The sequence below is a fragment of the Panthera pardus genome, unplaced genomic scaffold (genome assembly GCF_024362965.1).
Source record: "Panthera pardus isolate Hobbes unplaced genomic scaffold, ASM2436296v1 HiC_scaffold_4, whole genome shotgun sequence".
In the NCBI taxonomy this organism is placed as follows: Eukaryota; Metazoa; Chordata; class Mammalia; order Carnivora; family Felidae; genus Panthera; species Panthera pardus.
Genome location: NW_026526969.1, coordinates 16,806,880 through 16,831,875, shown reverse-complemented (window position 1 = coordinate 16,831,875; position 24,996 = coordinate 16,806,880). Strand labels below are relative to the sequence as shown.

Sequence of the window (24,996 nt, the reverse complement as noted above, 5' to 3'; positions counted from 1 at the left end):
TGAGGCGTGTCGGTGGGGCGTGTGCGTGGGGCGTGTCCGCGAGGGTGTCGGTGGGGCGTGCACGTGAGGCGTGTCGGTGGGGCGTGCACGTGAGGCGTGTCCATGAGGCGTGTCGGAGAGGCGAGGCGTACCCGGTGAGGCGTGTGCGTGGGGCGTGTCCGGGAGGCGTGGGGCGTATGAGGTGTCTGCCAGGCGGGCAGTGGCGGGCGACGGGGGAGGGGGGGGGGACGTCCAGGCGTCAAAGACGTCGGCACGCGGGGTCCCACGTGGGGGGCAGAGGACTCGGGCGCAGACTCGGGGGTCTTCGGAGGAGACGGTGGGGGACGCCGTCTGTGCGCCGGCAGGACAAGGATGGCCGAGTGCTGCGGTGGGGAGGGCGGGCCCTTGGTGCCGGTCGGCAACTCCTGGCCAGGCCCGAGTCCCAGGGAGCCTGGCGTGGGTCAGGGCCCCAGAGCGATCGGAGGCACGAGTCCGCGGAGCGAGATGCCCCCCAGTGCGGGCCTTTCCTGGAGCCCGCGCCGAACCCCTGCCCCCCGGCCCCGGGACCTGCGGGGGTGGGCGGGGGTCCCTCCCGCTCAGGCTCCTCCGGCACTTGCTGCGGGCGGCGCGCGCCTGCGCCACTCTCGGGGATTCTCGTCCGTGGACTTGCCGCCGCAACCCTGCGGGGCCTGAGGCTGTGCGGACTGGGCGGCTTCTCTCCGCAACGAGGGGCCTGCTCCGCGGCGGAGGGCGCCCCCCGCGTTGTCCCTCCCAGGCTCCTGTCTGTGCGGCTGGGAAACGGGGCTTTCCATTACCTACGTGCACACCGGAGGTTCCCGCAGGATTCTCGGATAACCGCCCTCACCTCACCTCGGTTCCAGAGCTGTGTCTCCCTGAAGCCCCCCCCCCCCCCCCCCCCCCCCCCCCCCCCCGCCCAGGCTCCTGCTGCCTGCACAGCTGCCCTCGGAGTACACAGGGGTGCTCAGGGGACCCTGCCTGTCCTGCGGGGGGCATATCCACGTCCACAGGCTGGGGTCCTGACTTGAACCGGAGAGACCAGGGAGGGGTCTTCAAACCTGAGCTGCACTCACAGGCCCAGAAGCAAAGCTCCTCGTGCCCCCACTGCTGATCTGGACGGGAACCGGGTGGAGGGTCCCCCACCTCTTCCGTGATCCAGCAGCCTGACCAGCACCAAATCCCCTTCACCCCTTTGGAGCAGACACACATGAGGCGGCGCGTGCTCTCAGACAGTGCAAATCATTTATTCCGGCTTCTTCCGGTGGTACTCAGGGTCATCAGGGCACACTGAGCCCCACACAGCACCGCGGTAGGCCTGGGGCACAGCAAGGCACAGAGGTGAGTCCTGCATCAGGTGACACTGCCGGCCGAGGACTTCCGAGCACCAGGAGGAGGCCAGGCACTGGCCGGGAGTGTGGGCACCCCCGAGGGACAAGCAGCTCCAGTGTGTGTTGGGGGGGTACAGACTGACCCCAGTGTGGGCCTTACGGCCGGTTCCTCGTGACATTCGCAGCACAGGGGTGAAAATGCCCCTCAGCGCATCCATGAGCAGCAGGCCAGCCTCACGGCTCCAAGGCACCCCGTTCCTCACGGGCCTGTCAAAGGGGCCCCCAGGGCAAGTGTCCACCAACCCCACCAGAGTCTAGCCCCCCCTTTGCTCTGAGAGAGGCCAGAAGCTGGAATGGCCGCAGGGCCCGGGCTGTTGCCCGGAGGCCACCGCAGGCCCCAGGGAGATGTGCAGATAGGGTGGGTGCAGATGGGACGAGGGAGGGGACTTCTGTAGGCTGGGGCTCTTCCCAAAGCCCCGGCCCCTCCAGCCAGGTGTGGACAAGTGAGAGTGGTGCTGTAGGGCCCAGCTGTGCCCAAGGCAGCCCAGAGAGGCCACGGTGAGGGCAGCCGGCCACGAGTAGGACCCCAGTGGGGCAGAGCGAGGACCTGCGGGGACGTGGTGTGCGGCGCGCGAGGGAGAGGCCCGGCCATCCCCTCACCCACGCGTGTCCCTGGGCACGATGGAGACGAGGGGGGTCAGCGTGCAAACCGAGCGAAAGACCGATGTCCCACGGTGTTTAATCTCAGCAGCTGGAGCGCCTCGCACCTCGCTGGCCACCAGGCGCCTAGGCCTCGCTGCGGTACCGCAGGCGGGAGAACCGGTCCCGGACCGCCTGGTCACTGTCGGGCCCGCCCTCGGCCAGGCGAACCACCCTACCGCTCGGGACGAGGTCCCGCACCTTGTGCTTGGCTACAGAGACCACGCCAGGAGCGTCTTGGCGAGCGGGGCCCGTCAGGAGGACGTAGGCAGCGTGGCGGCTTGGCTCAAACAGGACCGCTACAGGAGACACAGCCGTCGCGGCAATCAGGACCAGCCAGAGGAGACCCGACAGGAGGCAGGCCCTCGGCCCACACGAGGCCGCGCTCACCTTGGAAGGCAACGATGTTGGCGGAGATGTTGGCCAGCTCCAGCAGGACGCCGGGCACGGTGGGGTGGAACATGTACAGGCTGTGCCGGGTGTCTCCGGGCTCCTAGAGCAAGAAACGGCAATGGAGCGTGAAGCCGATGAGGCCCGTGGCTGTCACCAGCGCCAGATCGGAGAAACTAAGTGTCCTTGGCTCACTGCCGGGCCATGCTGTGCCTGCCGTCACAGGACACCGTGACAGAGTGACCCTGCCCAGAGCCGTGTCCCCAGGGTCCTCCACTCTGCACCCACCTTCCATTCCTTTTCTTCTGACCTGACCCTGATCCTTCTCAGGAACGCTCTGGTTGGAAATCTGCGCCTGCCCTCCTAGACGTACCCCCGCTTCTTCCCCAATCCCCGTCACCTGCTTGAGGCTGACCTCGGCCCTGGCCTCCTTTGTGGCCCACCCACTGTCCCATGGCTTCTATTTATGTGTGCACATGCAGCCACCCATTTAGCTCCCGGGTGCCTCAAGGCAGCACCCAAGCCTGGCCTCTGGTCTCTGGCCCTGGCATGGGCGTGTCCCCTCTGCGCCTGCCCCACCTGTACTGTCTGGTTGGTGCCCATCAGCTCGTGGAGACCCCAGAAGAAGAAGGCTGAGCGGTGGTCTGCGGTTGGCAGGCTGGCGGACTGCGGGTCCCCGGGGAGGCCCGGGAGGGCCTGGTTCCACAGGACGGCCCCTGTGCTGAGGTCCAGGAGCAGGATCTAGGGTGGGAGGGGGACAGTGTAGAGGGTTGCAGGTGGGGCTTGCACAGGCCCACGGGCCCCAGCTAGGCCAGCCCCGGAGGAGCTACTCCCCGAGGGCCACCAAGGTATCTCGCTGAGGCCTCTCCTGTTCCGGCTCAGTCTTCCAGAACGGCCCCGTGGGCTGTGCAGACTAATGTCCCTCAACTATGAACAAAGGTGGGGCCTCGAAAGCAGGTGCAGCCAACCTGTCTGTCAATGCCGGTTCCATTTTCAATGACCACAGCCAAGGTGTCAGGTTTGTAGTAGCCAAGGATGGGTCTTCTGCAAGAAGACAGGGCAGGAGAGCTCGCACAGGACCTCGGTGAGGAAATACCTGGGAACCGGTATACCCCCCGATCTTCCCCTTGGGCACACCTGCCCACACCAGGGCCAGCATGGAGGCTGGGCCAGGGCTGAGAGGACTGCACCGGCTCCTCCAGTGCAAGAGGGGTGACACGGTGTCAGCAGGTGATGGGCAAGAGGCTTTGGGCAGAAGCACACAGGCATTCCCCCACCAACAGCAGGCCTCGTCCCAGGGCTGCAACCAAGGGACAGGCTGAGCGCGCCTGGCCTGCAATCGCTGTGCGGTTCCTGGAGAAAGACGCTGTACCTCGGGACCCGGGCCGCGCTGAAGATCCACCTGGGTGCCAGCTCCTGCCCGTCCAACAGCACACAGGCTTCTGAACTCACAAGGAGGAGGTCCTCACCCACTTTCCCTGGAACGGTCATCAGGTAGCGGATGGCTCCAGGGCTAAGGGAGGAGAGAGCCAGAGGCGTGCGGCTGGGACACAGAGGTAGGCAGGACCCACCCCCAAGGGCTGCTTGCTGGGCTGAGTCTCTCCAGCTCCCGGCTCAGCCCACGCTCCCTGCTTCTCTGGTTTAAGAGGAGTCAAGACCCTGGCTGTGTACAGAGACGAGGGTGAGCCCACTGTCGGGGACCTACCTTCCCATTGGCCTTTTCTGAGCTGCTGTAGGCCCGCTTCCTGAGTCTGAGCCCAGGGCAGCCCTGGAGCCCAGCACCAGGCAGGGCCTCGCCCCTTGGCCTGCTCGACGGCTCCAAGCACTGGGACGGGACCACCTGTGCCATCCGCCACCCAGACCAACCTGTGCCAAAGCAGCCCGTGGGTGCTGGCGTTGAGCATGCCCTCCCACAGCGGGTCTCTCTTCAGTGGGCTCCCTCTCCCGGTCACCGTCTCATGGAGACCCTTCACAGAGCGACCACAGAGGGAGCTTGCTGTTGGAAACACAGAAGTGCCTCGAGTTGCTGCTGGCAGGAAGGAGTCCCCTCACGAGCCCTGCTGCCGGGACACAGGTGTCCTCCTTGAGCCTTGGGCGCGGAGACCCTCTGGTTTCTGAGCCTGTCAGTGACCAACTCGTGTCTCTCCTGTAAGGGTAGGAGTTGATATGCCTCCCCACGGTCCCAACCCCACCCCCAATCTGCTTTCTCAGAGGGGCGTGGCTTCCGTGAGAGGGACAGTCCTGGAAACGGCAGGCACGACATACCGCAAGGGAAAAGGATGTAGTGAGCACCCATCCTGGTGACATGGAGGAGGGAGCCACTGGTCCCACCCACACCAAGGCTGCCTCGGTGGCCAATCTGGTGACCAGTGCTGCCTGAATAGATGTAGCCGCTAACCTGTAACACAGAGGAGAGGGGGGTAAAACCCTCCTGGGAGACGCTGGCAGCCCCATGCCAGCCTACAGGGCCCCCCCCCCCCCCCCCAGGCTGCACTGGTCCAAATGGCTCTGCCATTCTTGGGAAGGCCCAGAGGCTGCCCAACAGGGACAGAGCCGCCCCAGCCTGCCAGTCGGCAGGTGCCAAGAGCACAGGGCCCTGAGTGAGGCCCCTGACCGATGGTCAGACCCAAGTTCTGCCAAGAAGTGAAAGCGGACCAAGGGCAGAGAAGAGGCCTGACGGCGAGTGGGCCGCGGTGAGCCAGCTGGTGGGGGGAGCGGTACCTCCTTCTCCTCCTGGGTGAGAACCAGCAGGTCTGGGGCCCCGTCAGCATCGACGTCGGGCAGTCGGAGTAAAGAGCTCAGGATGGACGCATTCCCTCCAAAGCTGCTGGGGTGGCTCCACAGGGTCTCCCCTAAAACCAAACACGTCGCTTGAGCGCTGGCCTCCAAACCCCCTTCTGCCTCGTGCTGGCAGTCGCACAGCACCCGCACGGAGAAATGGAAACGCCCGCCAGTGGGAAGCCAAAGGCAAGCGCAGCGTGCGCACCACTGGCTGTCCAAGGTGCGGTCACGCACCAGGGTGTCAGCAGCATTGTTTCTGGAACCAAAGAGCTCCGTCTTGCTTTGTTTGTCATCCATGTCTTCTCACGTTTGGTTCTAGAACATCTGAAGGCCCATCCTGACCCTCCCGCCTGGATGGACAGGGCTTGACCTCGACACTTCCCAAGCGCCTCAGGACCCCTGACTACCGCTGGGATCACAGGTGGACCCTTGGCCTCCATGAAGGCGCCTGCGCACAGGAGGCAGAGAAGGAAGGTGCGTGCTTATGGCTGGATCCACAGAAGCCCAGCTCTGACAGAACAGCTTCTTTCTTACCCAGGTACAATCTTGTCCACGCTCTTTCTTAAGACGAATTCCTCTGTTCTTAAAGTTTTCCAGGCTGCTCTTTGTTTTCCTCTATACCCTCAAAACCACAACTGGTAAGGGAAATGCTAATGCTCAGCACATCTAGTGTCAAGGCGCAGAATTCCAGAAGACCCCGGTGAGGGATGGGGCTAACCACAGCATGTTACCTCAAGGCCCGGGGACAGACACCGTGCATCCAGAGCCCTGGGAGGCCAGGACCTCCCCTGTGGGCTCAACCCAGGCGCTGGCCTGGGTGCTGCGAAGGGCAGCCCCTCTGAGCTCCCCGTCTCTGCTGGCCTGGCAAGACTGAACCAGGAGGTGCCCAGACAGGGTGAAACGTGACGGCTACACCAGGGTAGCAGGGCATGACTGCCAGGAGGCGGTGTCCCCACGGAGGCTCCCTCCCACTCCGGGAACCGTCTTCCCTATCCCGCCCACTGGCCCCGAGAACACGGCTGAACCTCCTGAGGGCTGCCTGGTGTGGGACCTCCCGTGTGGAGCCGCCTACCTGTGAACACGTCCACAGCGACGAAGGAACTGGGTCTGCCCACGAGGATGCAGGCAGACGATGTCCTGCCGCCCTGTGGCTGTGGGACAGCACACTGCACAAGGGCGCCGTCCTGGGCTGCGGGCCTCTCCCAGAGCACGCCGCCATTGGCCCCTGACACAGCGGCCACAAAGGTGCAGGGGGAAGAAAAGCCTGGAGGGGAGAGACCCAACTCTGTGGGGCGCGACAGGCCCTGTTCCCCACACCCCACTCCCGGGCCCAGGCCGCTACCACTGGGCTCACGGGGACCCTAGTGCTGGCCCCATGGGGTCAGGAGCCGCACGGAGGACAGGGTGCTGGGACCAGGGCTGCCCCCTCGTCTCCTCCGAGTCCTGCTGGGAAGTAAGGGCAACGTGCCGGGTTACAGAAACGCCACCATCTGTTTTCCTCAAAGGTGGCAAAGGGGGGAGGATCCCTCCACCCACAGCAAGTTCCTCCTTTTTCAGATAAAAACAGTTACCTTCGTCAGCGCAGGACAGGTTGGAATTGTTGCTGCTGTTGGTATTTTTATACAGAAAGAGAACGTCTTGGATCCTGTCCCTGTTTATGTCTTCTGTAGCCAGAAAGTCATAGGTGACTGAGAAAGAAAACCACAGAGTATACTCCTCAGGCCGTGCCCGGTGTAAAGGCCAGGCCAAGTCTGACATGACTCACTTCTTTTTTTTTTTTTTTTTTAATTTTTCTTTTCTTTCCTAAGTCGTCTCTACGCACAACATGGGCTGGGGCTTGAACTTACAACCCTAAGATCAAGAGTCGCACACTCTTCCAACCGAGCCAGCTGCACGCCCCTGGCTCAACCTACTTCTGTGCTCCCTGAGGCTTGGCGCCAGTTAGCACCTGCCAGCGTGAGGCCGCCACAAGAGCAGCGGCTTCTTCCGAGCACACGTGTCCTTCACGAACACGACGGATGAAATGTCAGGCAGCAGCAGGACGCTGGGGTGCACAAATGCGTCCTCTGAACACCTTTTATTCAGGAAGGAATCCCTCCCGACGTCAGTCTGGGGTCCAGGAGTCCGCACCCCACTACTCGTAAGGGTCTACGTCTTCCCTTCGTTCAAGGACTCAAACCAAACACCAAAAGAATGAAGCTGGGCCCTTCTCCTACACCAGGTACAAAAATGAACTCCAAACGGATCAAAGACCTAAAGTTAAGAGCTTCCTAGAAGAAAATATAGAGAAAAGTCTTCATGACACTGGATTTGGTAATGATTTCTTGGATGTGACACCAAAGGCACAAGCAACAAAAGAAAAATTACACAAATTGGAGTTCATCCAAATTTAGAACTTCTGTGCATCAAAGGACACTGTCAAGAGTGTGAAAAGACAACCCACAGAGTGCGAGAGAATATTTGAAAATCAGGTATCTGATGAGGGACTGATACCCGGGAGAGAGAACTCCTGTCACTCCACAACCCAGTGTAAAAACAGGCAAAGGACTCAAAAAGACATGTCTCCTAAGAAGAGAGAGAAATAGCCATGGCACCCGAAAGATGCTCAACATCACCAGCAATTAGGGAAGTCAAATCAAAACCATAAGGAGACACTACCTCATACTTATACCCAAAATAACCGACAACAGGGACTCAATTCCCACACAGCCAAGTTCACTGCATTACTCACAGCAGCCACCAGGCGGAAACATGCCAAGTGTCCACCAAGAGAAGAAGGGATAAACCAGATGCAGTCCACACACAGTATATAAGATTCTCCCATAAAATGGAAGGAGATTCTGACACCTGTTACGACACGGACAAGCTCGAAGGGCATTAGACTCCGTGAAAGCAGCCAGATACAAAAGGGAAAATGCTGTATGTACAGAGTTTCTGTTGAGATGATTAGAACTTCTGGAAAGGGGCACCTGGGTGGCTCTGTTGGTTAAGTGTCTGACTTAGGCTCAGGTCATAGTCTCAAGGTTTGTGATCATGCCAGCAATGTGGAACCTGCTTGGGATTCTGTCTCTCTCTTTCCCTCTTCCCTTCCCCTGCTCGCATGCTCTCTCTCTCTCTCAAGATAAATAAACTTTAGGGGGAAAAGTGGACTAGAGACCTAAGTTGAAGAGCTAAAACTATAAAGTTTCTAAAAGAAAATACAGGAAAAAAAAAATCTTCACGGCTTTAAATCAGGCAGAGTTCTTGGCACCAAAAGCATGATCCGTGATAAAAAATATACACCTGACTACATCAAAATTTACATCTTTTGTGCTTTGGAAGACACCTTCACAAAAAGTGCAAAGACAAGCCACAGACTGGTTGCGAATATCTGCAGATCATGTATCTCATAAAAGACTTGCATCTACAATATGTAAAGAACTTGTATAACTCAAAATTGAAAAATCCTATCTTTTAAATGAGCAAAAGATTTGAATAGACATATACCAGAGAAGATTCTAGAATGGCAGACACCCTGTGAAGAGATGCTCAGCATCGTTGGTCACGAGAGAAATTCAAACTAAAACCACGACGGGACACCACTTTATACCCTCTGCTGGAACCAGAAAGGCAGGTAACAACGAGTATTATCAAGGACGTGGAGAATCTAGAATCCTCTCCAGCCCGATATAATTATACAGCTCGACGTTTGCCAGGAAAGCTAAGCATGAACTTACCATCAGCGTCAACAGTTTCACCTCTAGCAACCTCCCCGAGAGACATGAGAACACGTGTCCGCGCAAAGACTGTCCGTAAATGTTCACAGCAGCGTTAGCAAAGCCAAACGATGAACAACCCAATACCCACCAACGGGTGAACCGGTGAACGGTGCGGCCCACCCCCACGGAGGAGCCCTGCTCAGCACCAGAAAGAACAGGGGGACATGCCGCGGCTGACAGCCTTGTCTCCGTGTGGGAGGCCAGGCTCCCAGATACGGGTCTAGTGGCTTTGTTCACGTGAAGTATCCAGGAAAGGCAAGTGTGTGGACACAGACAGCGAACAGTGGCTGCCTACGTTGGGGGAAGGGGAGTGGGGAGGACAAGAAGTCTTGTCGGGATGACGGAAATCTGCTACGACTGGAACGTGCTGATAGGTGCACAGCTGCTCTGTAAATGGACTAAAAATCACTGAGTCCTGTACTGAAAACGAGCGAATCTTTTCACATATAAATTACACCTCAACAAAAGCTGCAGAAGTAAACAAAAGTAAACACAGAGACATACATTATTCCTCCTTCTCAAAATCAAGCACGAAACCTGAACAAAATGGGCTGCGGGGGTTAGATGAGAAACCCCCTCTTCCGCCCCCGGCAGCGGTCACGGAGCCTCCGCGGTGCCCACTCGTGTGCGCGCTGCAGGCGCCCCCACTGTGAGATGAGGCAGAGTGTCCGGGGTGGGGCTGACTCGATGGCTTTTCATCGAGGCCACGATTCCACACTGTGGATTTCATGAGACACCGAGTGTGCCGGATCCGGCTCAGCCGCCCCGCAAGTTAGCCGGAGCGCTTCAGGAGACCGGGCTCCCAGATCTGCGGATTTCAGTTCACCACGGCCTCCCCTCTATCTATGCTGCCCGGTGCTCTGCTTTATTAATTTTTAAAAATTCCAAAATGTACCCAAATGGGCGGCTTTCCTTGATTGACCCAACCCATCCTTCCCAAAACGAGAGCGGGCCACCACGCTGCCAGGGTCGTGCCCCACGTTTGCCGGGAGGCTGCTCTACAGACCTTACGGTCCCAAGAAAAACCTGGACGCGGGACTGGCAGCCGCTTCGGGCTGATTCTTGCTTGCAGGCCACCCTGGACTTCAACGCTCCCCTCCGCCCACTCCCAGGCACACCTGCTGCGTTGTAGTAGACCCTCCACGTCCCCTGGGACGCGGGCCGGTCCGGACAGGGGATGACGAACGAGACCACGAACACCACAAAAAGGCAGACAAACAGTGAAAGAAAAAACGCCACTGTCCGGCAGCCGGAGAGGCCGGGCTGCCGAGGCAAGCCTTTCAGGTTGTCCTCCTTTGTCGTTTGGCTTCCCAGATTCTCCTGCAACCTCTTGTCTTCGTTCTTCAAGGGATGGATTTCAGCTTCCAAGTCCTTGCTGCCCATCATCGCGTGCACATCCCAGGGTGCCACTCCCGGTCACTGCGTCAACAAAACAGGGACAGTCAAAAGGTTGCCGCACCGGACAGCCGTCCGGGGCTCCGCTGCGTTTGGCCTCTCAGCCCGGTTGCAGCTGTGACTGCGGGCCGCCGGCCCAAGAAACAAAAGCTCCACGAATGTTTAGGGTGTCACAAATGCCACCTAAGAAAATCTTTAATTGGCAGACCGGTTGTGTGGAGCCAGCGGGCAGGGAAAACTTTCACCCCTCACACTGCAGTGTCTCCTGCCTGCTGACGCCGCGGCAAGCCCAGGGAGGGCAGGGCGGGGCCGGGGCCGAGGCTGACAATAATAAACCCATGTGTCACACATTAACAAGCCTGGCCAGCGCAGGTCTGGGCACGCCCGACCTGCCTCCCACCAGCCTGAGGTACCGATGGAAATGGTGGCCCATGTGGGAAGGTCGGGGTAGCTTTAATTAAAAAAAAAAAAAAAAGAGGGGTGCCTGGGTGGCTCAGTCCGTTGAGCATCTAACTCTTGATACCAGCTCAGGTCGTGATCTTGCAGTCATGAGATCGGGCCCGGCACCGGGCTCCACGCTGCGCGCAGAGCCTGCTTGGGATTCTCTTTGTCCCCCTCTCTCTCTCGCTGCCCCTCCCACTCCCGCATTCTCTCCCTGAAAATAAATAAGTAAACATTAAAAAAGAAAAGAAAAGGAAGATGACAAGTGTCGGTGAGGGTGTGGAGAACGTGGGACCCGGCGCAGCTACTGTGCAGAACAGTCTGACAGCTCCTCAGACGTCTACACAGAATTACCCTGTGATGCAGCAGTGCCACTTGTAGGTATACACCCGACAGAACCGAAAACAGACTCACGTAAAAACTTGTAAACAAGCGTTCATGGCTTCGTTATTTGTAACAACCCCAATGTCCCTCAACAGATGGATGCAGCAAACGCGCAAATCCACACCATGGAATAGTATTCGGCGGTAAAAGGCGATCAGCACCGACACCTGTTGCGACATGGATGAACCTTGGAAACATCGAGGCTCCGTGAGGTGCCCAGACTCCAGACTCGGCACGTGGTATGACTCCGTTTACGTGAAATTGTTCGCAACAGGCAAACCCATAATGGCAGGAAGGAGATGGCTGGGTACCAGGGCTGGGGACAGGCAAACAGGGGAAGACTGCTAGTGGGTACAGGGTTTCCCACTGGGGTGATAAAAACGGTGGCCATGGCTGCAAAACACTGTGAATGTATTCCATGTCACTAATGGTAAGTTCTAGGTGTTAAACGTTAAGTGTATTTTACCACAATTTAAAAAGGAAACCAAACGAATCTGTGTGCATTCTCCTTAGTGCAGAGACGTGACTTTTAAGGTCTTGGAAGTCAGAAAAGGTGTGCCTGTCCAAGGTAATGAGTTGGACACGAGAGAATCAAACAATGACTCACGACCAAGGACCTCATTAAACGCAAGCAGCTGGCATGGGGTGGGGGAGTGGGGCAGGAGCGTCTGGAGGAGTAGCTAGGGAAAGAGCGGAAGCAGAACCTGGGATCAGGCCTGACCCTCGGGAAAGATCTAGATGCTGTGTCTGCAAGGGAAGGACAGTGGACGCATTTACAACACACATTCCTTTGGCAAAGGACAGAAAACTGAACGAGACATCGGAATGCTAAAACAGTCCATTTTACAAGCTCTATCCGTGACGTTCTCTTACTTCAGAGCTTCCACACACAGGGCAGGAAGCTCAGGGTCTCTGAGCTGTAGCTGCCCTTATCTGTCAGGAGCAGGGTGTCCAGCAGGGCACAGTGGGAAGGCACCCCAAGACTACGTAAGAGCGAGGCCTCCGTTCAGAGTGACACAACTACTCACACCCAGCCTACAGCCCTGGGTTCCCAGACCCACCTTGTGGGAGGAGCCTCTGGACAGCCATGGGCCCGACTGCTGACCAGTCTGCCCAGGGAAACTGCTTTCAGGAGCCCAGGCGACTGAGGAGCACGAAGCCGCTGGTGACATGCTCTGGCTGAGGGACGCAGGTCCTCCCTGGCCCTGGTTCTTGGCTGTGGTTCCACCCGAGAACCACTTTCACAATCCTGATGCCACACCCCGACCACACCCCGAGTAAATCAATCTGGGCGGTGGCTCCAGGCAGGAGCTGTGGTTAAATGCTATGCAGGAGATCCCAGAGAGCAGCCAAGTGGAGCAGTACTGGCCACGAAGTCTGCCTTTCTCTGGCTCTGGTCACTCCCCTTCGCCACTGGTGACGATGAGATGTTGTCTCCCGTCTTCTGGCCCCTGAAGCAGAGGGAGACCCCACCTCCCGCTGCCAGCCTGGAGGGAAAGCACAGCAGAGGGGGAAGGACTTCTCCCTTCAACCCCGTTGCTGGACGGTGTCTTCTGGGCGTTCTTTTCCTTGGAATTCTTGGTAAGCTTTAGTACAGCAAATCCAGATGCAGACCCCGGCCTGGGAGGCTGCACTGCTCCTTCCCTGATCGGTCTCTGAATCCCTAGGCTACAGGGGTCCCTAAGGCGAACAACACAGGACAGTGGCAAACAATGATTACAGATGTCGTTTGGGGTTTTAGGTCAGCAGTAAATACACACGATACGTCTCCGAAAGGTGCAGAAGTATAAAGCTCACTCCCTTCCGCGGCCCTCAGGCTTGAGGGGAAGCGTGCTACTGGTTTCTTACGGCTCCGTCCAGAAATATTCTGTGCACTGTCAGGCATAAAGTGTGTTTTTAAAATGTGACTGGAGCAGGTGGCCTGTTCGCTCAGTTGGTTAGAAGAGCCGAGTGATAAATCCGAAAATTATGTGGAAACTAAGCCCAGACTATTCCCTTGTTTCTCCTGCATGGTTTACGTTGCTAAATGAGACCAAATGGTGCATCTCATGGCAAGAACAGAGGGAATATTGTCATTTTCTCAATGACCTGGCTTTTGATTGGGAGCCCAGCTGAAAGAACACACATTTCCCCCACACCACTGCCTGTTTCCGTGACAAGACTTAGAAGCAGAAAGGGAAAAAACCCTCCATATGGTCACCAGTAACAGGAGGTCGGGTGATGTGCCTCTTGTCGGCATCTACAACCTGGCCGTGCGTCAGAGACGCGGCAACAGGAGCCCAGGGCTTCCAGAGGTGAGCTCCCCTCCCCAGAGGCTCAGCCGGGAGTAAACCATTACCGCCGTGGGCCAGGGAAGCAGCTGTAGGAGACATTTTTGTGGGAAGCATCATTTGAAATGACAGATGTTGGCGTCTAAAACTGAACCAGCCACTAAGACATGTGCAAGGGCACAAACTGATCTGAAACCGGGGTGCCTAGAGGGCTCAATAGGTTAAGCATCCAACTCCTGATTTCGGCTTGGGTCGTGATCTCACGGTTCATGAGTTCAAGCCCCACATTGGGCCCTACACTGACAGCACAGAGCTTGCTTAGGATTCTCTCTCTCTGCCCCTCTCCAGCTCTGTCTACATAAAACAAACAAACAAACAAACAAACAAACAGCAGCTTTCTCTGCTGTTGTTTTTAAAATGTAGACATTTGACTATTTTGACTTTTTATTTTTTTTAAAGTAATCTGTGTCTGATACGGGGCTCTAACTCACAACCCTGAGATCAAGAGTCACACACTCCACCAACTGAGCCAACCAGGTGCCCTTAAAAACCTTTTTTTTTTTTTAAGTTTATTTATTTATTTTGAGGGGTTGGGGAGGCACAGAGAGAGAGAGGGAGAGAGAGAGAATTCCAAGCAGGCTCTACACTGTCAGTGCTGAGCCCAACACAGGGCTCGAACTCATGAAACCACGAGACGATGACGTGAGCTGAAATCAAGAGTCAGATGCTTAACTGCCTGACCACGCAGGCGCCCCCTATTTTAACTTTTTAAACACATGTATCTTTCAGCAAGTGCATTGATGGGTCCATTATTGGTGATACTGGCTCAATAACCTCTTGTGATTGATTATAAGTCATTGGACTGAGATAAGCACTGTAACAGTACATGTTGTTAGTTATGAAATCATCATAAAGAGAGGGGGCTCGTGGGTGGCTCCGTCATTTGAGTGTCCGATTCTTGACTTTGGCTCAGGTCATGATCCCAGGGTCGTGGGATTGAGCCCTGCACTGTGCTCCATGCTAAGCATGGAGCCTGCTTGGGATTCTCTCTTTCTCTCTCTCCTCTGCCCCTCTCTCTGCTCATGCTCTCACTCTCTCAAAACAAAACAAAACAAAAGAAATCATAATCATAAAGAGAACATTCTGTCATGCTCCAGAACCTGTATGTACTTGGGGCCGTAAGAACTGACAGTTTTGGGGCACCTGGGTGGCTCAGTCAGGTAAGCGTCCGACTTTGGCTCAGGTCATGATCTCATGGCTCATGAGTTTGAGCCCCATGTTGGGCTCTGTGCTGACAGCTTGGAGCCTGGAGCCTGCTTTGGGTTCTGTGTCTCCCCCTCTCTCTGCCCCTCCCCTGCTCATGCTTTGTCTCTCTGTCAAAAATAGATAAACATTAAAAAAATTTAAAAAACTGATAGTTTTATAACTTTGTAAACTGCTATTTATGTGTGAAACAAAGCAGGAAAACATATTGAAAAGGGGTTATGTTTACATAGGACTTACATAATGTGTGATTTTTCTTAAATGTAAACATTTTTAGTGCATATCTGTGGACATCAAGTAAAATAATAACACAATTCTAGTGTTGTGCATGTTGTCAATGACAAAAATAAAACCAATATGATAGTTTAAAAAAAGAGAAAGATTATTAGCGCCAAAATAAAAGAATTAATTTCTTTCTTCTTTTAAAAAAATTTTTTTTAACGTTTATTTATTTTTGAGACAGAGACACAGCGTGAATGGGGGAGGGTCAGAGAGAGGGAGACACAGAATCTGAAACAGGCTCCAGGCTCTGAGCTGTCGGCACAGAGCCCGACACAGGGCTTGAACTCATGGACCTCGAGATCATGACCTGAGCCGAAGTCGGCCACTTAACCGACTGAGCCACCCAGGCGCCCCATTAATTTCTTTCTTCTTAAGTCACGAGGAAGGGCACAGTCCCGCGGAGCGGCTGGACCTGGAGGTTCACGCCCTATCTGGGGCACCTTGGCTATATTACCTAGCCTCTGTGTCTGCAAGCTTCTTCCTTGCTCAAGAGATCTTAGCAAATTTAGATAGAAAGGCACTTTGTTGAAAAGAGATTGGACTGTACCCAGATTGATGGGAAGACTGGAGAACCACATTCAGGACATGAGTGGACATCCAGGGACACCAGGTCCCCAAGACCACAATGAGACCACGGCCACGGGAGCGGTCCAGCTGGGATAAGGCTCCCTGGCCCCTGGACACTGCATGGTCCCTCACCGTGGGCTCCTGCCAAGACAGGCTGGGCACCCCTCAAACCATCGGCTCTGCACGTCTCAGGCTGGGCTTTCCAGCATCGCAGGTGCCCTTCCTCTCCCCCATGCCTTCGCCCGGGCCCCAGAGAGGCCTGGAGAGGGCAGCAGGCACACACAGCACAAAGTCCTACAGAAAAAGAGAACAAATGGTATCCGGAAGGAAAAACTTCTTTCAAATGTGGAGAAGTAACACAAAAATGTTACATGTGGGCTACCTAGTCCTAGGCTGAGCCACCTCATTGCCTGACGACATTGTTACACTGTGAGCAACACCAAGGCCTCACCTTGAGCAAAGGGTTACAAGGGTTATGTTTATACTGGGATCAATAATAAACAGTCGTGAAAAGTGAGATTTAAATTCTGCCTTGTGACGTCTTTGAAAATTCAAAAGGGTTCGTATGGAACGGGTGTCGGTAGGGCTGGGGCCAATGCAGAGGAAACACAAGCAGCTATGAATGGAGGGTTCAAGTGCAGGGTGACGGGACCACCTGGCTGGAATGTCCCGGGACATTCCAACCCCAATCCTTTATGACTCGAGGCTGAACCGGCTCCAGCTGCCATCTCTGTAAGAGCAAGCAGTCGCTGAGTGTTCCTGTATCAACCACCGGCTCCCTTGACTTACTCTGAACAATTTCTTTCTTCTTTTCTTAATCATTAATAGAGTTCCAAGACTTTGTCCCAGTGAAATTAAAGATACTTTATAACAAGAGCACCTGGGTGGCTCAGTGGGTTAAGTGTCCGACTGTTGAGTTCGGCTCAGGTCATGATCTCATGGTTCGTGAGATAGAGCCCCATGTCGGGCTCTGTGCTGACAGTGCTGAGTCCGCTTGGGATTCTCTTTGTCTCTCTCCCGGCACCCCTCCACTCCCTCTCTGCCCCTCCCCCGGTTGCAGACACACACATTCTCTCTCTCTACATAAATAAACTTAAAAAAAAAAACCCACTTCATTAACAAATAAAAGATACCGTGATCCTTCTCTGAAGGTTTCCATTCTTTGAGAGAAAAGTAAGTAGGGACCACATACCCAACCCAATAATGTAAGTTTATTTACCTAAAAACAGCTGAGGTGGACAGATGGAGAGAGGATAACCCCACTATCGACTCTTTCAGGAAATGACAGTAAATTACATCCAGCAGCTCTTCGCCTCTAGAACCCTGGAGCTGAGCTGGGGTCTCTAGGGCACAGCACAGGCACAGCCGCCTCGTGCAGAAATTGGCTGACTACGAAGGGATGGGGGAGCAGGTATGGAGCAGTGGTCTGGGAGTCTTTTGTCCTGATGGGTCAGTTCTATATCTGGATTGTCCTGCTGGCTGCACAAATACCTACTGGTGATAAAAATTCGCAGACACACATACAAATGAGTGCATGTAAAAACTGGTGAGACGGGAGGGAGTGAGGTCTGCACCCTAGCTAAGTGCTTTGTGCCAAGGTCAATTTCCTGCTTTTGATAACTGTTCAGTTATGTAAGACCTTTGGAGGGCATGAGGACGACTCTGCATGATTTTTGTAACATTTTGTGCGTCTATAATTAGTTCAAAACAAACAGTTAAAAAAAGAAAGCCTTTGGCAAGAGGGCGGGGGTCAGAGCATCATACATGCCAAGAGGAAGAGCCAGCTTCCCCACAGGCGGCCGTGGTGACGCCTCTCAGCTCCCTTACACGGAGCTCTTTTGTTCTAATGCCAGGGAAGTCTCTGTGCTTTGTTTGGTTTTGTTTTGGTGGAATGTCAACAGCATTGGAGTTCTGCGGTGCCTCTGATCCAACAGCGGAATCTCTGACCTGCCACAGTTCTCTATTTCAAGACAATGCCCTAAAAAAACAAAAACAAAAACAAAAACAAAACAAAATAATGCCCAGCTTTCTGAAAACCACCGCAAGCAACCCTCTCCCTTCCCACAGTGGCAAAGGAAGATACGTGTAGTTCTTCAGCCTAACTCGCTTACAGAGGTTCCCCAAAACACGCAGAGCACAAAGCAAATGCCGGAGTTCGTAAGGGTCACGAAAGCCCAACAACATAGTGACAATGTAAGTGCCCAAAGGACGCGAGTTTTCGCTGCTGAGTATCCTGTATCCTCCACCCGGCACACGAAGGCTTGCTTCAGAAAGGGGGTGTGGAAAAGAAAAGAAAGAAAGAGTGTGTGCACTCTGGAAGATTAAAATCAGGCATGAGCCAATAGCAAAAGGTTTCTCAATCCCAGTGTAATCCTAACATGACGTATGGGTGGGGTCCCAGAGTGAGTACTTTGCACTTTCCTATGACTTCTGTACACTTCTCAGTCTCTCTTGTGCAGAAGGAGAAAACTTTCAAAGGAAAGAACACAGTGTTTCTCGATGCAGTCTTACCCCAACCGGACGCCCCACCTGGTTTTCAGCCTCGTCTATACTGCATACCTGCACCCTTCCCTGACACAGATGTGCCTTCAGCCCTCCGCCACCTGGAGAACCTGCAGGGCGAACGGAGATCTTGTGGAGGATCTGGGAACACGATACAAGATTCTTCTCTGCTGGAAGCAGAGAAGCTTCCGGACTCCGCAGAGCGTGTACTCACTCTGGCCTGCCTTTAGGAGCAGGGTCAGCAGAGAAGTCTCAAAGCACCGGCAGGCAGTGCCGGGCGGGGTCTGCGTGTCACCTATGGAGCGCCAAGGGGCCCACTTAGAAGGACAAACCTCCTCCCTCCCAGCTCGGAGTCTGGGGCGCTGTGGGACACCTGGTCACAACCTAAGGAGGAGAAGTGGCTCAAAGTGCCACCCTGATCTGAACAGACTGAAAAATAAAGCGCCCAAGATTTCTCCCCAAACTATGTATGTCTATGAACTCCAGGTTTTTTTCCCTTTTTCAAAATGCAACTTCTGTTGTTAAATTCCGCATAAAGAGAGAATAAGAGGGGTGCCTGGGCGGTCAGTCATTTGAGTGTCCAACTCTTGATTTCGGCTCAGGTCACGATCTCACGGTTTGTGCGTTTGAGCCCAGGGTTGGGCTGTGTGCTGACAGCATGGAGCCTGCTTGGGATTCTCTCTCTCTCCCTCTCTCTCTCTGTAAAATATACATTAAAAAACCTGCTAAAGAAAAAGAGGGAATAAGAGAAACTCATTTTGCCTCTGATACCACAATGAAGCACCTGCAAACCACAAACATGGAGCAAAGCACACAAAGTGTGTTTATCAGTTTCTCATTTGCTGGCACAGACGGATGGGTTTTAAATAACCACACCCACTTAGCAGAGGCCTCTGCCAAGTCCCACCTGGGGTCAAAATGTTCACCTATATGCTAGTGAAATTAAATGTGAGAAGCAGAAGGGAAGTCCTTGGGGACTGTTCACATATGTTAGCACCAATTCAATAAATTCAAAAGGAAAACATTCCATATTTGTGTATGTGTGAGAGAGAGAGAAATTAAATGAACACTTTCCAGCTACCAAAATGGAATTAAGACCCTTTTATCTAGAATAAAAGCTGTTGGGCACCTGGGTGGCTCAGTCGGTCGAGCGTCCGACTTCAGCTCGGGTCATGATCTCACAGTCTGTGAGTTCGAGCCCTGCGTCGGGCTCTGTGCTGACAGCTCAGAGCCCGGGGCCTGTTTCGGATTCTGTGTCTCCCTCTCTCTCTGACCCTCCCCCGTTCATGCTCTGTCTCTCTCTGTCTCAAAAATAAATAAACGTTAAAAAAAAAATTTAAAAAAAAAATAAAAATAAAAATAAAATAAAAGCTGTTGGGCACCTGGGTGGCTCAGTCGGTCGAGCGTCCGACTTCGGCTCAGGTCACGATCCCACGGTTCGTGGATTCAAGCCCCGCGTCGGAGGCTCTGTGCTGACAGCTCAGAGCCCGGAGCCTGCTTCGGAGTCTGTCTCCCTCTCTCTCCGCCCCTGCCCTGTTCACACTTTGTCTCTCTCTTTCAAAAATAAATAAACATTAAAAACACAAAAAGAGATCTGCATCTTTATCTCATTTGCATCCAATATTCTTTTCTGTTACTTCTAACAAGTTGCTGATCCTGAGGACAGAAAACAGAAAATGACTCACAGTATTTTTGAGACTGTCATTGACTGGAAGTTTCTCCCATAAATTCTGAGTTATCGATGGTAACTACAATCCTACTTTTTAATTTAATTTCAAGTAAAAAGCAAAGAAACGAAGAGAAGTGTGAGCGATAAAAAAGAAAATGTACCGATAGGAAACAAATCAAGGAAGAAGGTGCTCTAGGACATCCTGGAGTGACATGAACATGTCCGGTTTCTCCCACTCGTCACTCTCGTGGCTCCAGGGAGCCACTGTGGGTGTGTCTGTTCAAGGCCACCGTGGCTGCCACCCCTGTCCTCCACCTGAACACGGGCTTTCCATCCAGGTGCAAACTCTGATCACAGGGAAGAATGAAGTCAAACAACAGTTCAGGCAGATCATCAACATCTCAAGGGGGCAGGAAAACTACAGTATTTACAGAAAAGGCGCCTCCTTATCCTGCAAAGGCTCTTTCTCTAGGAACAGTTTGCTGAGTCAGAGAGAAAAGAAAACTTAAATTAGAAAAGTCTCACCCTAGTTGTTTTTTTAATGGACAAAGAAAGCATTAAAACTCTAGCAAGGGCTTGGGCGCCTGGGTGGCTCCGTAGGTTAAGCGCCCAACTCTTGATTTCTGCGTCAGATCTAAAAGGTAGTTTGTGCACTTGAAAAATCGTTTTAAACTAAGTGAAATTTTTGTTTAGTTTTAACTGCATGTCTTAAAGTCATAACTTTGGTTTTATAGGAGAATTTTGAGAATAACTTGGTACTACAGTTTTGTCTCTGCGAGGGAATAAGGAAGAGTGAGGGCCGCTTCCATTTGCCCATAACTTAGCACAGCCCAACGCATGCCACCCATCACTCAGGAGAGTATCTCCTTCTGCCATTACTCAGCCTCACCAGGGTGACAATTTTACAAAGGGGACATTATTTTAATCAAGGGCGTCTGCAAACTTAAATAAATAAAACAAGAGGAAGAAAGTGTCCTGGCACATTAAACAATGAGAGAGAAAGAGAGAGAGAGAAATGCATTTCAGAGAGCAGAGGAGAGGCTTCGAGGGAACAGATAAGTTTTTGTTCTGTTTTGTTTTTTTTTTAATTTGAGAGAGAAAGAGAGCAAGAATGAGGCCCCGTGTGGGAGAGGAGCAGAGAGGGAGGGAGAGAGAGATTCCTAAGCAGGCTCCACACTGTCAGTGCAGAGCCCAATGAGGCGCTTGATTCCATGACCCTGGGATCATGACCTGAGTTGAAATTAAGAGTTGGATGCTCAACTGACTGAGCCACCCAGGCACCTCAGATGAGCTCTTTAAATGAAGAAAACATGTAGGGAAAACTTGGGGGAAAAGCTCTGATTATAGATTGACTTTACCATCTAGCTTCACCAGTCACAGAAACTGAAAGGATCTGTAAAATGGATGGCTTAAAAGAAACTGAAAGATCACCCACCACTGTATCACTAGAATTTTTTGCTCTTAAAGTCTGGGTGGGAGTACAGTACATTCATGTGTTTCTGCTAGGGCCCTCTTGCCCTAATTCACGCTCCATTAGATTATCTTTAAAAATTTTTTCTTTTTGGGGCGCCTGGGTGGCTCAGTCGGTTAAGTGGCCGACTTCGGCTCAGGTCATGATCTCGCGGTCCGTGAGTTCGAGCCCCGCGTCGGGCTCTGTGCTGATAGCTTGGAGCCTGTTTCAGATTCTGTGTCTCCCTCTCTCTGACCCTCCCCCATTCATGCTCTGTCTCTCTCTGTCTCAAAAATAAATAAACATTAAAAAAAAAATTAAAAAAAAATTTTTTTTCTTTTTAATGTTTATTTCTGAGAGAGAGACGCAGAGTGCAAGCAGGGAAGGGCAGAGAGAGAGGGAGACACAGAATCCGAAGCAGGCTCCAGGCTCCGAGCTGTCAGCACAGAGCCCAACATGGGGCTCAAACTCACAAACCATGAGATCATGACCTGAGCCAAATTCGGACACTTAACCGACTGAGCCACCCAAGCACCCTCCGTTAGATTATCTTAAAGGTAAGAATCAATCATACAGAACAGAATATTCTGTATCTCATCACATATTCACTGCGCCTTTGTGCTGTCTGGCTTGTGAACTGCCTTTGCCCTCTTGGCTTGTGCTGTGACTTGACCAGGAAGGGTTACTGATTGTCAACACTTCCCATGCACTGGCCCTCCTGCCTGGGAAGCCCTGTCTCTCCAAGCCCCAGCTAGACCAGCGTCTAGCCTTAGGAAGTTCTATGTGAGCACAACTGATCCGGGTTAGCCGCCTTCCACCCCAGAGCACTCACGATGCCCCCAGGGCAGATGGAGAACCTTCTAGGGCCGGAAGGCTCTGCGGCACTCGCCGTACAAACACACGGTAGACGCAGCAAAGGTCAGTTAGATGGGACGGGAGCTCTTTGTGGGCCCCGTCCCTGGGCCAGAAGAGGCGGCAATGCAGCACGACTGTCTTCTGTATTTCAGGGACCATCTCTGCAGAGGCTTCAGGGTCTGTGATCGCTAGCCAACTCTATAGCAAGTGTCCGTAAAGCTGCTTGTTAGACACACAGGTCGTTTACGAACGTCTTTCCCATTAGGGAGCCTGTGTCATGGCCAAGAGTGGGCCAAATATTCTGGCAGCAGTTCAGCATGAGGCATTTGAGAGGCACCCACAATATCCAGCTAGGCAGCATGGAATGTTTGGCTGAGCCAAGCAGAAGCCCGACAATGACAGCTACAGTGTTCTGTTGTTTACAGATGAACAAGTATTTCCTCTCTTCACCAAGTAAGCGATCTGAAAACCCAGAACAGGCCCTCACTCATCTCACAATGAGAACAAATTTTAAGGTCACAGTTCCTGGATAAAGGCAAATGTATCACAGCATATGCGGTCAGCGCGCACAAGCCTCCACACACAGGTCCCTTCCTTCAAACCGCACAGATTTTTAAAGTGATTCAGCACAGTTCACAGTGCCTCCTAAGTATAAGTTAAGGGTGAACACCTCTCTGCATTTCGGACAAGTAACTATTACACAAAATAATTTTTATAGTTTGTCCGGAAAGTAGCACGGAGCAGCCTTTTTCCTGAACTCTGAGGCAGATTTTATTTCCTTTGACTGCCACACCAGGCAGGACAAGCATTCTAATCAGTGCAAAAAAGGACCAGAGAACGGGTAAAACACACAAACATCCACTCGATAGTCGGGGCATTTCCATTTCATCCTTCTCTGCTCTGTATTTTGTCTTTAGCATGCTCTATATTTCGCTTATTATCTGTATCCTTCCGTAGAAATGGAGCTCATTGAGGGCAGGAATTCTGTTTTGTTGAGGGCCACACCCTCAGCACCTAGAGCAATGCCGGGCACCCAACAGGCACTCAGTATTTGTTAATAGAAGCTGCTCTAACTGCATGCTCCCCGTGAGATCCTTCCAATGAAGGAAGTGGGGCAATCCGGTGGTGGCGTCGAAAAGACATTGCCAGCCAGTGCGTGGAGGTGAGCGCATAACACAAGCTCCTTAGCTGAAATCACACGGTTTCTAACAGCACCCGAAAGTAATTGCAATGGCCTATTCTGATACCTGATCAGTGTGCTCAAGGTCAGACTGTCACCGCCAGTCGGTTCACAGGGCAGCAAGGAACTCTTTCACAGCCGCAGTGCCCTTTTCCGTTTCAAACTGTGCTTTGCTGCTTCTGCTCAGTAAGACAGACTGGGTCAGGGTGAGTGATCTCCCCCATACAAGGGTAGATGTCAGCTGAGCTTTGGGTTACTTTGCCGGTCTAACAGGCAGGTCCCGACGAGAGGACCTAGGGGATTTCTGACTCTGGTGAGAGAATTCTCACGCCCATTCTGTTTTCGTCTTTTTAATTATATTCAGGCAACCGATGCAGCACCCTCAGTAACACAAACAGTAAAGGCTGGCTTACTTACTGTGCAGCCAACGTGGGACGGGCAGTTTCTTACTGGGAGCAAATCTTGTCTTTGGGAAAACTGGGGCTGGAGCTGACGGCCACTGAAGCCCGGGCTGCGGGAGTCGGACCTGCTGACCCGCTGGGGGGAGGAGAGGAGGGCTGGCTGGCTCCGGCGGCAGCCTTTCCACCCACACCGCTGCACGAACACGCGTGGGCCCGATGCTGAGAGAGGCGGGCCACAGCGTGGGCAGGGTCCCTCTGGGCTGCAGTCTCTCGGGGCCCGATCGCCGAGGCGGAGAGATGCGATCGCGAGCGAAGAGGCGGGGCCCCGCGCGAGCCCCACCGCGCGCACGCGCGAGGAGGACGAGGCCGCGCTCGCTCACCTGCTGGCGCACTCCTCAGTCCCGCCCCCGGACGTCACTTCCGGCCGGCTGGAGCGGAGGCGGAAGCGCGCCGACCGGCTTCCGACCTTGCGGCGGGCCGCTGTGGAGGAGCGACGGGTCATGGCCGCGGCCCGGCCGAGTCGAGTGGGCCTGGGGCCGCGCGTGGAGCCGGCTCGCGTGGGGGTCGGGCGCCGCGGCCGCGCGGGCCTCGTGGGTCCCTGGCTTTGAGGTGGGACCTCCTGTGGTTTTATTCTGCCTCGTCGGGTTTGAGTATCTGTGCACACGTTCTACTGGCCACGACGTTTCCCCTGCAGTGCCTGTCTTGCCGTTGCTGCACTTTTTGCGCGGCTTCTTCTGTGGTTTCGTTGCGCTGGGTTTAGGGTAAGAAGCCTCCGCCCTTGATGCGCGTGGTGAATGTCGCCGTTGGCGTCGTGGTGTTTATGGTGCCTTTGGTGGCCACAAGTTTCTATTTTAATATAGAAAAATGTGTCAATCTTTTATGATTAGTGCTTTCTGTGCCTTGTTTAAGGAACGTTTCCCTACCCCCAAGAAGTCTCCCCCGTTTTTTCTAATGGTTTTAAAGTATTCATTTTAACATTTAAGTTCGAGTTAGAATAGATTTAGTGTGGTGTAAGGAGGTAATTTCATTTTCTTCATCATTTGGATAACTTGGAGTTCTAGTGACATTTATTGAGTTAGTGTCTCTTTTCCCCAGCAATGTGCAGAGGCACCGGCCATATTTTTTAAAAATCTGGATATGCACGAGTGTCTTTATTAATTAATTTCATCCTAATGCTCACAGGAGGTGTCCTGGATCAGATAAGATTTCTTACTACTTACCCCCTTGTAATAATAAGCATGTTGAGTCCCTCACACCTCCTCCTTCCAAGCCTTACCCCCCAGGGAAATAGGAGGATAACCAAAGGAATTTTTTCGTACAGGAGTGGCCCTGCAACATAGGTGAGGGATGAGGAAAAGTACCTTTTCTGCTTTTATTAAGGGGA

At 53.5% G+C, this 24,996-nt stretch overlaps 3 protein-coding genes across 6 annotated transcripts in view; 2 read left to right on the top strand and 1 right to left on the bottom strand.

The window, feature by feature from the left end:
* RGS11 (regulator of G protein signaling 11) overlaps positions 1–24,996 on the top strand; it is an 80,469-nt gene that overhangs the window by 11,518 nt on the left and 43,955 nt on the right. The window lies entirely within an intron of this gene.
* FAM234A (family with sequence similarity 234 member A) lies at positions 1,226–23,979 on the bottom strand. Of its 4 annotated transcripts, XM_053894044.1 has the most exons (13): positions 23,629–23,979; positions 23,279–23,390; positions 10,072–10,372; positions 6,767–6,883; positions 6,268–6,459; positions 5,136–5,266; positions 4,680–4,812; positions 4,281–4,410; positions 3,787–3,927; positions 3,383–3,458; positions 2,994–3,155; positions 2,415–2,517; positions 1,226–2,323 (listed from the first exon to the last, which is right to left on the bottom strand). In XM_053894044.1, the coding sequence occupies exons 3-13, from the start codon at positions 10,337–10,339 to the stop codon at positions 2,112–2,114; spliced, it is 1,665 nt and encodes a 554-aa protein (XP_053750019.1). In that variant the 5' UTR covers positions 10,340–10,372; positions 23,279–23,390; positions 23,629–23,979; the 3' UTR covers positions 1,226–2,111. The 4 variants fall into 4 exon arrangements, with proteins under 4 accessions (XP_053750019.1, XP_053750020.1, XP_019292835.1 ...); XM_053894045.1 differs by lacking the exon at positions 23,279–23,390 and having other exon boundaries at positions 23,625–23,979; XM_019437290.2 differs by lacking the exon at positions 23,279–23,390.
* The window catches only part of LUC7L (LUC7 like), a 45,204-nt gene continuing 44,312 nt past the window's right edge, over positions 24,105–24,996 (top strand). The window contains exon 1 of the mRNA XM_019437291.2: positions 24,105–24,373. The gene's annotated coding sequence lies outside the window, so the exon portion shown is untranslated. The remainder of the gene's footprint in view (positions 24,374–24,996) is intronic.

Excerpts from the sequence above, each read along its gene's own strand:
- FAM234A (XM_053894045.1), bottom strand. The coding sequence starts at position 10,339 with ATGATGGGCAGCAAGGACTTGGAAGCTGAAATCCATCCCTTGAAGAAC. Across the intron at positions 3,928-4,280 it reads CACGGGCTGCTTTGGCACAG|CCCTGGAGCCATCCGCTACC; the intron begins GTTGGTCTGGGT and ends CTCCTCCCTTAG. Across the intron at positions 3,156-3,382 it reads GAACCGGCATTGACAGACAG|ATCCTGCTCCTGGACCTCAG; the intron begins GTTGGCTGCACC and ends CTCCCACCCTAG.